Here is a 14,333-nt window from a genome sequence, read left to right on the forward strand (position 1 = left end):
AAGTCAGCATCGAAGAGGTGCACGACTTCTTTTTTGCCAATAACTAGGCGATGACAGAATGGTACGAACGTAACATTGTTGGTCCTGCATGTGGCGTCTATAGCCACGTGCGCCGACTGTAGATATTCTAAACTTCACGGATTTTTGTGGAAGGAGGTAAAGAAGGCGTGCGGGTTTGAATGCCAGGGAGGGGTTGACAGTAATTTCGAGTGGAGAATTCGTGCCCAGAATACGGTCTGGACTCGGATAGTGGAATAGAGGTGAGGACCGTCTGAGGAAATGGAGAAGATTCATTTAACGTAAGAGTGGTTGACTGTCAATGAGTTTCTGGTGTAGGTCGTTGCGGGAAAAGCATCCTCTGTACAGTTTTGTCAAGAGAACTGTCCAAGGCGAAAAGGACAGGGTAGTAAGGTCATTTGGCACGGGTCTTCTGTTACGAAGGGCCTCCTCATTAGCGGACCTGGAATTTAGTTTGTTGGGCGTCACGTGTGACTCGCCGGGCTGCCGGAGCGGATCGTTGGAGAAGGAAAGAGATATTCTGTTGGACATTTCGGGAGCGAGGTCAAGTGCGATGACGAAGGACGATTGTGTATTGAAGCTGTTAATGATAATGGATTCAGAAAAGGTGTGCGAAAAGGCCGGACGCAAAGTTAACAAGCCCACATATGTCTGTCTCGAACACGGTCATCGCATAAATGCGGGAGACTGCGATGGGGCTGGAGGGTTTGCCACTGTTATCAAGGTACCGTTCGGCTCCAACAACTACTGGTGGTGTCCAATGTCGTATCAATCGGTTTTATACTTTTACTGTCCCCGTTCGAATTGTATTGTAAGAAGAAAAAGTTTGGTAACAAATGATATGGAGGTGAGACTGATTCATAAGGGCCAATATCTAGTATGGATTCAAGATCCAGAGGACATTAATGTATATAATATATATGGAACTAACCCAAGTAGTCAAAATCCATCGGTCTCCATTGTTGAAGCGAGAGATTTTTTAGGCGAATCGGTCCCACCGAGAGAATCGGTCCCACCGAGAGAATCGGTCCCACCGATAGAATCGGTCCCAAATACAGCGTCGAATCCAGTGCCAGAATTCAATCCTTTCTTAAAGTTTAATTTGGGCTGGTTTCCCAGCGCTGGTAAATCTGGGGATAAGGAGAAAAAGGTGGATCCTGAGGAGTTCGCGCACCTCGGACCAGTGCAATATGAGGAGAGATACGTGCATGAGGTTTACGAGAATATTGCGGACCATTTCAGCAACACCCGGTATAAAGGATGGCCTAAAATTGTTAATTGGCTGGCGTCGCACACGTGTGCTGGTCAGATAATTGTCGATGTTGGATGCGGCAACGGCAAATACAGTACCGCGGTGCACCCGAGAGCCTTGTGGATTGGAACGGACTACAGTTCCAACCTTTTAACCAACGCAAGAAACTCAGTAAACACTCTTCTCTTCGCAAAAGAGGCGCGCAGAATGCTCGAACCGGTGGAAGTGTTTCGCGATGACGCTTTGCAACTCCACTTCAGAAGCGGTATCGCCGATTTTTGTATTTGCATTGCGGTTCTCCATCACATCACTACAGCAGACAGGAGAGCTGAAGGAATTCGGGAACTAGTTCGAATTACCAAGCCGGGAGGCAAGATCCTCATATACGTATGGGCCGAGGAACAGAAGCAGGGGACCATCGGAGCTAGGAAATTCGACGAACCAGAAAGTAAGCATCGCGTCCCCTTAACCATCCCCCTCTCCAACACCGCTTCCTCTCGACTGTCGCTCTTATTGTACCACCGCCGATCCACGGGTTCGTTATATTTTACCACCGATCCATAAGGCGCGGGAATGCTCCGCCTTTCGAGCTCCCCCTGACGGGCTCTGCTGTTGGGTAATTTGTATTTGATTCCAGTGCTTGTCAAGTGGTCGTTGCCTGCGGCTGAGTGCTACCGGTTTTATAAAGCATTCACCAAAGAGGAGATCGTATCGGAATGTAGTACGGCTTGTGGAACTGGGGCAAGCGTAACAAATGTGTATTATGACTCAAATAACTGGGCTGTAGAGCTAACGAGGCCTGGCTAACGCGGGGCTGTAGGCCTGGCTAACGCGGGGCTGTAGGCCTGGCTAACGCGGGGCTGTAGGCCTGGCTAACGCGGGGCTGTAGGCAAGCCTCCTAAACTGAAGGCACCTCCGTCAAAGCGGAATTTGTCTCCACGAAAGCTAGAGATGCCTAAGCGCGTCGAACGGATCAGTACTGGTATCATTCACAAAGAGATCGTCGAGTGATTTTTCATACTTTGGGGGCCCGACTTTCGTTCCACCTTCCGTTCTGTTTTGCAGTTGCCGGTTGGCTGACCCATTCTGTTCTTTGGGCTCTGTCCGTCCTTGAGTCATAGACGGTTTCGGGTCTTGGGCTCCGAGTTGGTTGGCAACAACAATTTGGCTGGCGCTAACGAGCTGGGTGCCGGACCGAACATCTCTTACGTTGTAAATTTGTTGTAGATTCTCTTGCAGCAATTTTCTCGCTTCGTGGTACGTGTCATGGTCCAGATGTTCATGAGATATAACCACCAGCAACACGGGAAGGAGGAGCCGAACGCGCTCGTGGAGGGAGAAGCCCCAGTGAGTCTGTCGGCAGAGGCTGACTGCTGCCCTGCTTACCTGAGTTGATGCATCATCCGAAACAATTTTGATAATGGTAGGCACAATTAAATCTTTCTTTGTGTCGAAGTCCAACACGGACAATAGCTCGTGGAAGCATTGGAACGCACAAGTGCGCAACTCAGGAGTAACCCCCGCCCCCGCTGCGGCGCCCCCGGCCGTGGAGCCGGTCGCGGAGACCGCAGAAGGGCTACGAGTGACCGTGGTGCAAACTGCCTTGACAATGTCGACCAGTGTGATGCCAGAGCTGGTCGTGGGGCGAATGCCCGCAGTACTTAACGTCGCCACGAGAGCATCAACGCCGCTGCTTAAAAGTCCGCTTCCCGTAGATTTTTGTGAGTCACCAACTCTATTCTCAGTCACGCCAGGATTCTGTACCCCTTGCGAACTCTGACCGAAGACCGCCGCCGTGCTGGCTACGATGCTACCGACGGTATTGAGAGCGGTATCCAGAGTGTTGGGTCTTAGATTCTTGATTACCCTCGGCAACTGCTGAATCGCTATCGATTGTATGGTAGCCTCATTTATGCTGATACACTTGACCACAAACTGTATCCAGACACTCTCCTGGGCCGGGTCGAGGGATAGAAGGAAGGGCACTTCCTTTAGTATCTGAGTGACGGCATTAATTCCAATTTCTCTTGCGCTCAATAATTTTTTTAGATATGGCCAAACACGTGTGTGGTACATTTTATGGTCGAGTTTGACGCACTGTAAAATGGCGTAAATTATCCTAGGCATGATACGAGAGAAATCCCTGCAACTAGTATCGCTACTGATGCAAGTTAGAAGGGACGGTAGAATGTGGCTATTAATGAAAGATGCCTTCATTAAGTCATCCCCGCCATCTTTCAAAACCGAGATATTGATAGAAGTTTGCCGATCGCGACCCAAAGAATTTTCATAAGGGTCTTGCAATATATGCTCCAAGAATCGCAACTGCTCGTAAACCGGTTTTTTATGGAATTCGTCGAATCCTTCATATATTGTCATTACCTTGGATTTGAACACGGGCAAATCTGCAACCCCAGCACCTTTGTTCGGATCGCCAGTAGGACCACGAATTAGGGAATGGACAACTTCTAGCTCTTGGTGGCTTAAATGCTTTCGTGATTGTCTTTCTAAGAACTCCCTAGCCAACTTGATTCCGACAGGATCTGTTCTTGTTAAGTCAACTGACACTCCTCCAGGAGGTGGTATCAATCCCTGTACGCATAAGAGGTACTCTTTGGCGATGATACTCAGCGACAACCGGTCACATTCATCCAGGCTTGTACTGCCATCAAAACAGTTATATATGGATGTTCCGCCTACCGCGCCAGAATTGTTCAACATACCTCCCAAACGGTCCTGGATGGGTGCCGAGCACAGAAATCCACCCAACAACCATTTGCCATTACGATCAACGTATATTGTTGAAGGACATATATTTAAATGAGCGATACGACATTCTATATAGAGAAATAGATACAGACGCACGCTCCCATCAGACGCACGCTCCCATCAGACGCACGCTCCCATCAGAGTGCACATAGTGCATACAGATTACACAAAGTATAGTTCGACTTACGAGAGTGAAGGAATTCTACAGTTGACTGTAAATCTCGTAATCCATGGAGCACTTCAGGCAATGACAGTTTTAATCGTAGCTCTGCACACGGATCAAGGGTTGTGCAGGGTGCGGGCGAGCTAGTCGTACTTTGTAATATTGTTGAGACCGGTCGAATAGCTATCAAAGTAACTGCAGGACTGCTGTACAGCGGAATCAAAGGAGACACAATTCCAGGATGGCGGTATCGACATAATGAGATAGCGTCCAATTTTAAGTAGTCAATTGTGCCGGCATCCATTGCTTCATTCTAATCTGGTAGCCATACACAGCACAGGTGGAGGTCGCCTACCTGATGGAAAAGTACAGTGGCTTCTTCGCCAGTCGATTTCAACTTGCCTTGAGCCATGCTCCAAGGATTGTGGCGGCCTAGGTGTTCCCCTGTCGCAAACACGACTGGTAGCTGATACTGCGCCAAATACTCCTTCAGCTTCTGCATAACGTCCCTGCTGATTTAAAAAAACCCAGTTCCGCCACTAACTAGGACCCTACCACTAACTAGGACCCTACCACTAACTAGGACCCCACCCAGGTCCTCGGCTAAAACTTCCAGCACCAAGCCCTTCCCCCACTCATTCCCTCCTTTGCGTTGTGTGAATATCTCGAAATTTTAAAGTTCATCTTTTCCCGCCTGTAAAACCAGATATCATGGCCATCGGTAAGGCTGTTCACTCATTTTACCGTGCCCCACACTGCGAGGATCTCGCTAATCATTCACGGCCAACGATCTATCTTGTGCACTCTCCTGTATCTGAGGGACTCCTGTACCTGAGGCACTGAGGGACTCCTGTACCTGAGGCAACATAATGAGAGCTAGGACATGCCCACGACGACCAGACACAGCCACTAAGATCCGATCTGGACCACCAGAATCCGATCTGCCCCGTGACGGTTATCACGGGGCGTGTGGCTGCACGACGATTCATGACGATTATGGGGCTTCACCACGGTCCTGTCGGAATCACAATGATCCGGTCGCGACGATCCGGTGGGCGTCACGGCGGCCCGACGCGGTGACAATGATCCTATGGTCTGTAGCTGCTGACTCTATGAACCTGACAACTTGGGGCGATGTGTTCCAGTATATACACCCCTCGTTTTGGGGATTTCTTGGCGTAGCGTTTGCGATTGCGTTCTCAGTAACTGGCGCCGCCTGGGGGATGTTCCTGACCGGTTCATCCTTGATGGGCGCGGCCATCCGGAGTCCGAGAATCAGGTCGAAGAACCTGGTGTCGATTATTTTCTGCGAAGCCGTGGCTATCTACGGAGTCATTATGGCCATTCTGCTCAACGCCAAGAACTCACTCATCCCCGACTTTCACTGTAGCCCTACCATGCCCTGCAACACCGGCCTCCCCGCTGAAGCCGCCGTCGCGGGCTGGGCTCTCCTCTGCGCAGGCATCACGGTCGGCGGTTCGAATTTGGTCTGTGGCCTTTCCGTTGGAGTCGCCGGCAGTAGCTGCGCCCTTGGCGATGCACAACTTCCAGAACTCTTCGTCAAAATGCTCGTCGTCGAAATCTTCGCCTCTGCTCTTGGTATGCTGACTCCCCTGCATCCACCCCATTCCTCAAGCCCGCGCCCGCTCACCACACCGCCTCTGCAGGTCTGTTTGGCGTCATTGTCGGAATCGTGCAGTCGAACGTGTCGATGCCGAGCAGCAGCTGGCCAACAAACGCCTCTCAGTGGTAGCTGCCTTCTGGCCCTTCGCCCGGCCAGGGACCCGCTTGTTCCGCCACTGACCCACTGTGTGTTGAGCCACTGACGCACCGTCTGCCCGTGTGTGTTCGGCCACTCCGGTGACGGGCGTTTGTCGGCAGTCTGATGACCAATTTAGCCAGTCATGACTAGTTGGACCAATCTGATGACTAGTTGGACCAATCTGATGACTAGTTGGGTTCATTTTGGTTTTTTGTTGTGTGAGTTCTCACGGTTTCTAGACCGTCTGTTATTCGGGTGTCTGCACAGGCCACGCGACAGCATCATGAGCGGTCTGCACAGCATGGTGAGCCGGTCTGGGGACGTCAGCTAGGCTGGGAGAGAATGGGTGGGTGGAAGTGCGTGTCTGGTGGTGAAGTTTTTATCTGAAATAAATGGAGGAGAAGGCGCAGCCAAAGTCGGTATTGGACCGCGAGCGGTTGGCGCAGGAGCGGCGTGAGAAGGCGTTGCAGAAGGCTCAGCGGGATACGGCGGACGAGCGGCACGCTACGGGTTGGTACCAATACTTTAAACAAGAAGATGTGGACTTATTGGAGACACAGGAGATTGCGATTCACCCCACGCCATTGTTGTCAATTGCAGACCACTATATGCGTGCGGCGCAGGGCACGAACCGGCGGGTGGTAGGGTGCCTGTTGGGTGAGACGGACTCGGGGAAGACTCACGTTACCAATTCCTTCGGTGTTCCTTTTGAGGAACATGCTAAAGACACTACCATTTGGTATCTTGACCATAGCTACCTTGACAAGATGTTTCGCATGTTTAAGAAAATCAATGCTCGTGAAAACGTAGTCGGATGGTATAGTTCTGCCGGTGTCATCAAACCAAACGATCATATGATACATGAGCTCTTCAGACAGTACTGTCGTCACCCCCTCTTCCTAGTTGTTGACGTCGCCGCCAAATGCAAAGAAGAAAACGCCAAACCTCTCGTCCAAACTTACTACTCCTTCGAACAACCCTCCCACGACAACCAAAACAGACGCACCTTCGTACACACCAACTTCACTCTCGGTGCCTCCGAGGCCGAAGAAGTCGGCGTCGAACACCTACTCAGGGACGTCGAATCCAACTATGAAGTCACTCTCGGAACCGCTGTAAACCACACGACACTTCTTCCACTCGCCACGCACCGCTTCACTGTCTGGCACACACTGTTAGGCACACACTGTTTGGCACACACTGTTTGGCACACACTGTTTGGTACACACTGTTTGGCACACACTGTCTGGCACACACTGTCTGGCACACACTATGTGGCACCATAACACAGGCGCATACGATACCTACGTGCTTCAAATGGTACACATATGCATCGCACATGGTCAACACACACATGCCCAACTCCGCTCCAGATCGAGGACAAGGTGAACGCTTTGTCCACCGCTGCCAAGAAACTGGAGCAAATTTCCGTCTACTTGAAAGACGTGGCGGAGGGCCGACGGGAAGTGAAGCCACACATTCTGGCGCAGCTTCAGGTCTTGATGAACTCACTTCCCGAAAAAAGCGACCCTGACGTGCTGGCCCAGGGCTTCCAACGCTACACCAACGACGCCCTACTGGCTTCGTATATAGGTACGCCCAGGTGTTCCCTTGCCCCTCCCCCCGATCCCTTTCCCTTGTCAGTTGAACCATCTGCCCCCTTTCCTCCCCCTTCCCTGGTCGGTCGAGCCATAAGCGGCGTTGTAGGGTTTGCGACCAAGTTGGTCATGATGATCCACGAGTTGACTTTGAACAAAAAAAAGATGAAGGAGAAGCAGCAGCTAGATAGTCCGCCTGCGAACGCCGTTTCCGAGGCACCGATTTTACCCTAACAAAACTTGCTGATGCGTCATGTCCGCTCTCAGGGCTGGCTTACGTAGACTCTCGTCGACACTGGTCTCGAGGAGGCGGTCTTCGACTGTGGCACCGGAACACTCGGGCGTGCCGGAACTCGAACTGGCGCAGGCTGTGGGCAACTCAGTCGCGCGCAACTCCGTCTCGGCGGCGCGGCGCAACTCGGTGGCGACAGGGAGTTCGGGAGCGAATGCGAAGCCGCCGGGAAAACGGTCGTTGACAGTGGACATAAGTCGGTCAACACGTAAGGCGACGGCAACGATAGCTCGTATTCAAGAGGATGGTGCGCGTACGGCGATTGAGCAGTTGATGTCTTCGCAGTGTAGTGCGGAAGATTTGTTGAGCAAGGCTCGTTCTGCTCAGCCGGCAGCGGTCCAGGAGGCGGTGACACAGGTGCTACGGAGTACGGAAGAGACACGTACATTGCAGACGTTGTGTGCAGAGTTCGAGACGGACGCGCGTGCGGGATTGAGTACCTCCCAAGTGCGCCGCAATGCAGAACGCTTCGGCACGAATGTCATGGCTAATGTGCGTCGCACACGGTGGTGGGAACACGCCCTCCGCGCCGTCGCCAACCCGCTCACTCTCTGCCTCGTCGCCGCCGCCGTGGTCTCACTCTGTTTCCGTGACTGGGCTGAGGGTGTGGTCGTCCTCGTCCTCGTCATACTCAACACCGGTTCAGACACACTGGTTACCGTACGCTCCAACAACGCACTCAGCGCCCTTTCTCAACTCGCCAACGCCACCAGCCGAGTCATTCGCGACAACCAGGAAATCGAAATACCCACCGACCAACTCGTCGTCGGCGACCTCCTCCTGCTCTCACCCGGCTGCAGCGTCGGCGCTGACGTACGCCTCACCGAAGCGCGCGAGCTCCGTGTCAACGAAGCCATCCTCACCGGCGAGTCCTGCGAAGTCGCCAAAGCCGTCCTGGAAGAAGACGTCGACGAAGTGCGGACCTTCGGTGGCATGCTCCTCAAACGCGACACATTCGGACCGGAGGGGCAGACGCGGGATGGACCGGGACGGGATGGGCCGGGACAGGATGGGCCGGGACGGGACGGATCGGGGCAGGACCGGGATCAAGACCAAGAGAGCAGCCAGCACGGACAGGAGGGGCCGAGCGTACAGGACCAAGTCAGCAACCAGCACATGCTCTACCACTCCACGCTGGTCATCAACGGCTTCGGGAAAGGCGTGGTAGTCGCGGTGGGGCTTAAGACGCGAGTCGGGCGCATCGCGGAAGCCATCATGAACGAAGTCAAAATCGGGACCAAGTCGCCTGTGGAGTCAAGGCTGGATCGTCTCGGCGGCGCGATCGGTATCTTGGCCGTGGTCTTCGTGGTGACGATTATTATAGTGGGTTGGTTCAGCGGCTACAGCGACCCGGCGCAGCCACAGCGCAGCCGGTTCGTGAGCGTCTTGTCGCTCGCAGTAGGGTTCGCTGTAGCAGCTATGCCCGAGAGTCTACCCAGCGTGGTCACCAGCTGTTTCGCCATGGGTTGCCGCAACCTGAAGCGACTCAACGCTGCTGTCCGCAGACTACCTGCCGTTGAGACACTTGGCTGCACTTCCGTCATCTGTACTGACAAGACTGGCACTCTCACGCAGAGTCGTCTGGTCTGCGAAAGTCTCATCTCCTTTCGCGACCTGCATAAGGCACAACTGAACCTACCCACACACTCTGAAATATGCGCCTGTAAGGCCCGATTCCTGCCCCTCGACGGCTACAACCCCCGAGGCGTCCTGGTCCCCGTTGATGAAGATGGAGACGAAGAAGTACACCAGGAACCCGAAGCCATGGCGGCCAGGGCCCTCAGCGACCCCGCCATGGAAGGGATCAGCCACAAGATCAGCCACAAGATCAGTCAGAAGCTCAGCCACAAGATCAGCCACAAGATCAGCCATAAGATCAGCCACAAGCTCAGCCACAAGATCAGTCAGGACCACCAAGGGAACCACCAAGGGAACCACCAGAGGGATTACCTGGCGGAGCACCAAGGGGTTCACGTGTACAGTGATCGCGCCATCAGCTGCGGCTCGACCCTCGTGCCGAGCGGCTTCGACGAGATGGACGTCGCCCCCGAAGAAGCGGTGGCCGTCAAGCTGCTGCTCCTCGTAGCTGCAGCCGCCAGTCCGGACGGGAACGTTGTGCTCGATCAGGAAACGGGTCGCTGGAACGCAGTTGGGATGAGTGCCGACGCGGCCATCAAAGTGGCCTGCGCAAAAGCAGGTGTCGTAAAGCACGATGAACACATTCCAAATATTAACGAGCATCTGAACATTCCCTTTTCGTCAAAAAGGAAGCTCCAGGTCAGCATCGTTCGGTGCCAATCTGGAACCTTCGGGCCATTCGATGCCAAGTGTGAAGCAATTGCGGCCATCAAAGGCGCACCAGAGATACTGTTGCAGTACTTCAATCAAAAGCTGGTTGTTCCACCCAATGCTAAATGTACCATAACCTTCTGCTGCCTCCCTTCCAGTTCGTTTCCCTGTCACATTTAATTTCTCTTGCAGATGAGATTAAGGAGGGAACGACGTTCTTGAAGGCCCCGGAGGTCAATGAGATACTAGATGTTAATCGGGAACTCGCCGCTCGTGCACTGCGAATCCTAGGCGTTGCTATGATCCCATTGAGCGAAGATCTTTATGACTCATTGGTTCTTGCAGGCACTGGCGATCATAGGTTGGATATATTGCAGGCTGTAACGGGTGTGTTTCTAGGACTGTTGGCGTTCCGTGACCCCATCAAGCCTGGTATCCAGGAGGCTATTGAGCTTTGTAATTCTGCGGGTGTCGGTCTAAAAATCATAACAGGTGACCAGGAACTGACGTCAAGGGCAATTGCTGGCAAAATTGGACTAACGCATCCCAAAATAACAAACTGTATGGTGACTGATCTGACGGTTGCGTTAGAAGACGTGCCGCCTGAGGAGTTGCTGGTACCGAGCGTAGCTGTAGTGCCGCCAACAGAAGACGGGTTCGAATACTGCTGCGGAATTCGTCGAAAAGCGCACACCAAATGGGGGGACGTTGATGCCATTGCCGTAGGAACGAACGGCGTTCCAACAGACGCTGGGAGAAAGATGACTCAAATCGATTTAGTGATTGCAAACACGAGTGTGTTCGTGCGCGCGCAACCGCAGCATAAAATAGCAATTGTAAAATCGCTGCAAAGACAAGGTCACGTGGTTGCAATGACGGGTGACGGTGTAAATGACGGTCCGGCGTTGCAAGCGGCTGATATAGGTATCGCAATGGGGATTACGGGTACTGATGTTGCAAAAGGCGCATCAGATTTGATACTGTTGGATGACAATTTTACTACGATAGTGGAAGCCATAAAGGAGGGTAGGCGAGTGTATGCGAACCTGCAGAGGTTTGTAACATTCCTGATAGGTACCGATTTCGGTGAAATAGTGTACCTATTAATCAGCGTCATTGCCGGACTGACTCTCCCTTTGTCCGGACTTCAAACCTTGTTTGTAAACATTGTTTGCGACGCCCTACCCGCAGTCTCGCTAGGTAAAGAACCGCCTGAAAGCAATGTCATGCGCAAGCCACCCCGAAATAGAGCTAGCAATATTCTCAACCGACGACGCTGGATACACGGCATTCTCGGCCATATGATCTCCGCATCCGCGGTCATCATGGGATCCACTGCTCTATTCTCTTGGATACAGACCGGAGCATTCACCACCGCCGCTATCAACAGTCAGTGTCTAACCATGAGCAACGGAACTCCTTACTACTGCCAGTCCCCTTCATGGGATATGCTGGTCGGCTGGAAGACTAACGTCAACTACTTCGACGAAAAATCTCGACCACATCTCATCAGCAGAGCTTATAATGGAAGAAAGTATCTTGGAAAAGATGGAGCATTCACCCCCAAAGATTTAGGGCTTGATACTGTAAGCTGGACATCAATTGCACACAATATGAGTCCCGCACACCGTGGGACGCACACCGTGGGACGCACGCCGTGAGACGCACGCCGTGAGACGCACACCGTGAGACGCACACCGTGAGACGCACATCGTGAGACGCACATCGTGAGACGCACATCGTGAGACGCACGCCGTGAGACGCACACCATGAGATGCACACCATGAGATGCACGCTATGAGACGCACACCCCTTTATCCGCGTAGTTTGAATGTGAGGCTAAGGACGACTTGGGCTGGTGTTACCCGGATGGCCGTGACCATAACTACTACACTGCGCCATCTAGGTCGGCCATGAGAGCGAACTCGATGAGCTTCTTGACTGCGGGCATGTCCGAAACGCTTTGGGTGTACAGCGTCCGATCCTGGCTCCCGTTTTATAAAGTGTTCAATCGGTCTGGCTGGATGCACATTGCGGTGGCCATCCCATTTTGCGTCTGCGTTCTTGCCACCATTCTTCCTGGAATCCGAGAATCGCTCGGCCTACTACCCATCATGTGGTGGGAACTTGGACTATCACTTTTGGCCACACTGCTCGTTCTTGCCATTGACGAGTGTCTATGGAAACCAATGTACAGAGCTCGATACGGCTTCTAACCCTGACTCTAGGTCAACCGTAATGACCACTTTGGTTGCAGGGTCAAAACGGCTCCAGATCGTTCGCAGTTTAGTTAGAACAAACCCCCCGTTCCGTTCCGATTCGATTTTTCATATTATGATTGCCTGCGCCATATTCTGCAACCCAATACTAGATCTCATTAAAGGCGAATGCTCGGATGACTGGTACCAATCGTACAATCTTTCTAAAGGTAGGTAATATCCCCTTGTCCTCAATTCCCCTTGTCCTCAATTCCCCTTGTCCTCATCCCCATGCTGGTGGGATGGTTTGGTCTTGTGATGGTCGTTGTTTCCAGATGGTTATCAGATGTATGATGCTGATAAGAATAATGATCTTTTTGATACTCTGATTAATGACCCATGTGTGATCAGATTGCCAGGTGGTTCTGGTCAGAATACTGCTCGGATGTTGGCGGCTTGCCTGAAGGGTGAGTCTGAGGTTGCTTTCGTGGGATGTGTGGGAGGTCGTAAGACGGCGAGTGGGCCGGAGTTAGATCCGTACGCGTCAGTGATGAAGGAGACGGCAGAGAGTATTCCTGGGCTGCGTTGTTACTACGACGTAAGTGCGGAAGAGCCGACCGGTACATGCGCTGTGAGTATTGCGAAAGAAAACCGTTCGTTATGCACGCGCTTGGGTGCCACGGCTAAGTTGGGCAAACAGTATGTTGAGTCTCTAGAAAGTGTGTGGCGCACAGCGCAGGTCGTGTGTGTCACAGGCTTCTTTGTAACGGCTGACGGCCCGAGTATGCGTCGCGTGGCAAGTACTGCCCATGAGGCCGGCAGGACCTTGGTTCTTACGCTCTCCGCACCCTTCATTGTAGACATGTTCACCGCAGACGTTAAATTTTGTGCCAAGCTGGCCAACATTCTGATCGGCAACGAGTCCGAGTGGGAAGCATTCCGCAACGCAAACGCTTGCAAAACCGTACAAGATGCCATGACCTGCTGGACCCTCTCTAACCAAGACACCACCACGGAGTTCGGTCCCAAACGCGACGAGGTCTTAACGACCGGCTCCGATGTGGACCACCCACCCACAGAACACCCCGTATCCGCACTCCCGGCTTCCGGACTCCCGGATACACAGAGCCCGAGCCCGGCGCTGAGACTGGCAGTCTGCACCAGAGGAGATCAAGATACCTGGGTCACCCTGCTCACACAAGACGGACCCGTGTCGGCCACGTTCCCGGTGCCGCCGGTGAGCGATATCGTCGACACCAATGGCTGCGGAGACGCCTTTCTCGGCGGCCTGATCGCCGTGCTGGTCCAAAAGGGCACTGCGCCGGGCAAACAACTCGCGCTGGACGACGTCGCCGAGGCGCTGGGCAAGGCAAACGCGTGTGCACGACTCATACTCGGTACGAACGGCTTCGATTTCCGCCCAGAGCAAGTCCAATGATCTCGCAAGCATCACAAGTGCTGAGTGCTGGCACTGTTAAAGTTTTGTTTTCAGTCGGGTGAGACCCAGTCAGAATATGATCCTAGTCTGCTTTTCTTATACGCAGTGTCACCCAGCTGGCGGTGCCAACACGAACCGGGCAAAAAGTAAACCGAAACTGAGAGGAGTTGGTTCCATTTTTTAACGAGGAGTTGGGAATGACGTGGGCGATTCTGTGCAGGACGTTCGATGAGATAGTCACAAGGCAGTACGAACCGGAGGCGGCACAGGACCGTGGTGAGTGGTATGCTTATTTGGGCAAGCCCAAGTTAGAGGAACCCACCTTCCACTTGTTGACTCGACTTTCGGAGGCCGGGATCGCAGTGGACGACCCCGGCTACCGCTACCTCACGTCCAACCTGACTGAGCTCCAAGGTTCCCAGACGGGTCTCCAACTTGCCTACCAGAACTTGGGGAATTGCGATCTCATCAACCGAATTGCCGGCGGGTATACCGGACTTGCCTGGCTCAACGACATGTCCAACATCGATTCAGTAGTCCCCCCCCCCCCCCCC

At 53.0% G+C, this 14,333-nt stretch overlaps 6 protein-coding genes across 6 annotated transcripts; 5 read left to right on the plus strand and 1 right to left on the minus strand.

Annotated features, from left to right (window-relative positions):
• Positions 1-571: 571 nt before the first annotated feature.
• GNI_049230 (methyltransferase) lies at positions 572-1,834 on the plus strand (the record flags this gene model as incomplete). Its single annotated transcript, XM_011131357.1, has 1 exon — positions 572-1,834. The coding sequence occupies one exon, from the start codon at positions 572-574 to the stop codon at positions 1,832-1,834; it is 1,263 nt and encodes a 420-aa protein (XP_011129659.1).
• A 381-nt stretch (positions 1,835-2,215) lies between these two features.
• On the minus strand, positions 2,216-4,704 carry GNI_049240 (hypothetical protein; the record flags this gene model as incomplete). The annotated part of the gene is made up of 3 exons (XM_011131358.1): positions 2,216-4,107; positions 4,227-4,515; positions 4,558-4,704. The coding sequence occupies 3 exons, from the start codon at positions 4,702-4,704 to the stop codon at positions 2,216-2,218; spliced, it is 2,328 nt and encodes a 775-aa protein (XP_011129660.1).
• Positions 4,705-5,071: 367 nt separating this feature from the next.
• Positions 5,072-5,955, plus strand: GNI_049250 (putative vacuolar ATP synthase proteolipid subunit; the record flags this gene model as incomplete). The annotated part of the gene is made up of 2 exons (XM_011131359.1): positions 5,072-5,801; positions 5,870-5,955. The coding sequence occupies 2 exons, from the start codon at positions 5,072-5,074 to the stop codon at positions 5,953-5,955; spliced, it is 816 nt and encodes a 271-aa protein (XP_011129661.1).
• Positions 5,956-6,356: 401 nt separating this feature from the next.
• GNI_049260 (putative 26S proteasome regulatory subunit) lies at positions 6,357-7,796 on the plus strand (the record flags this gene model as incomplete). Its single annotated transcript, XM_011131360.1, has 2 exons — positions 6,357-7,079; positions 7,338-7,796. The coding sequence occupies 2 exons, from the start codon at positions 6,357-6,359 to the stop codon at positions 7,794-7,796; spliced, it is 1,182 nt and encodes a 393-aa protein (XP_011129662.1).
• A 19-nt stretch (positions 7,797-7,815) lies between these two features.
• On the plus strand, positions 7,816-12,359 carry GNI_049270 (putative P-type ATPase; the record flags this gene model as incomplete). The annotated part of the gene is made up of 4 exons (XM_011131361.1): positions 7,816-10,270; positions 10,336-10,798; positions 10,901-11,729; positions 11,970-12,359. The coding sequence occupies 4 exons, from the start codon at positions 7,816-7,818 to the stop codon at positions 12,357-12,359; spliced, it is 4,137 nt and encodes a 1,378-aa protein (XP_011129663.1).
• Positions 12,360-12,477: 118 nt separating this feature from the next.
• Positions 12,478-13,779, plus strand: GNI_049280 (adenosine kinase; the record flags this gene model as incomplete). Its single annotated transcript, XM_011131362.1, has 2 exons — positions 12,478-12,571; positions 12,677-13,779. The coding sequence occupies 2 exons, from the start codon at positions 12,478-12,480 to the stop codon at positions 13,777-13,779; spliced, it is 1,197 nt and encodes a 398-aa protein (XP_011129664.1).
• Between the last annotated feature and the right edge of the window lie 554 nt (positions 13,780-14,333).

The sequence above is a fragment of the Gregarina niphandrodes genome (assembly GCF_000223845.1).
Source record: "Gregarina niphandrodes unplaced genomic scaffold scaffold00007, whole genome shotgun sequence".
Taxonomy (NCBI): domain Eukaryota; phylum Apicomplexa; class Conoidasida; order Eugregarinorida; family Gregarinidae; genus Gregarina; species Gregarina niphandrodes.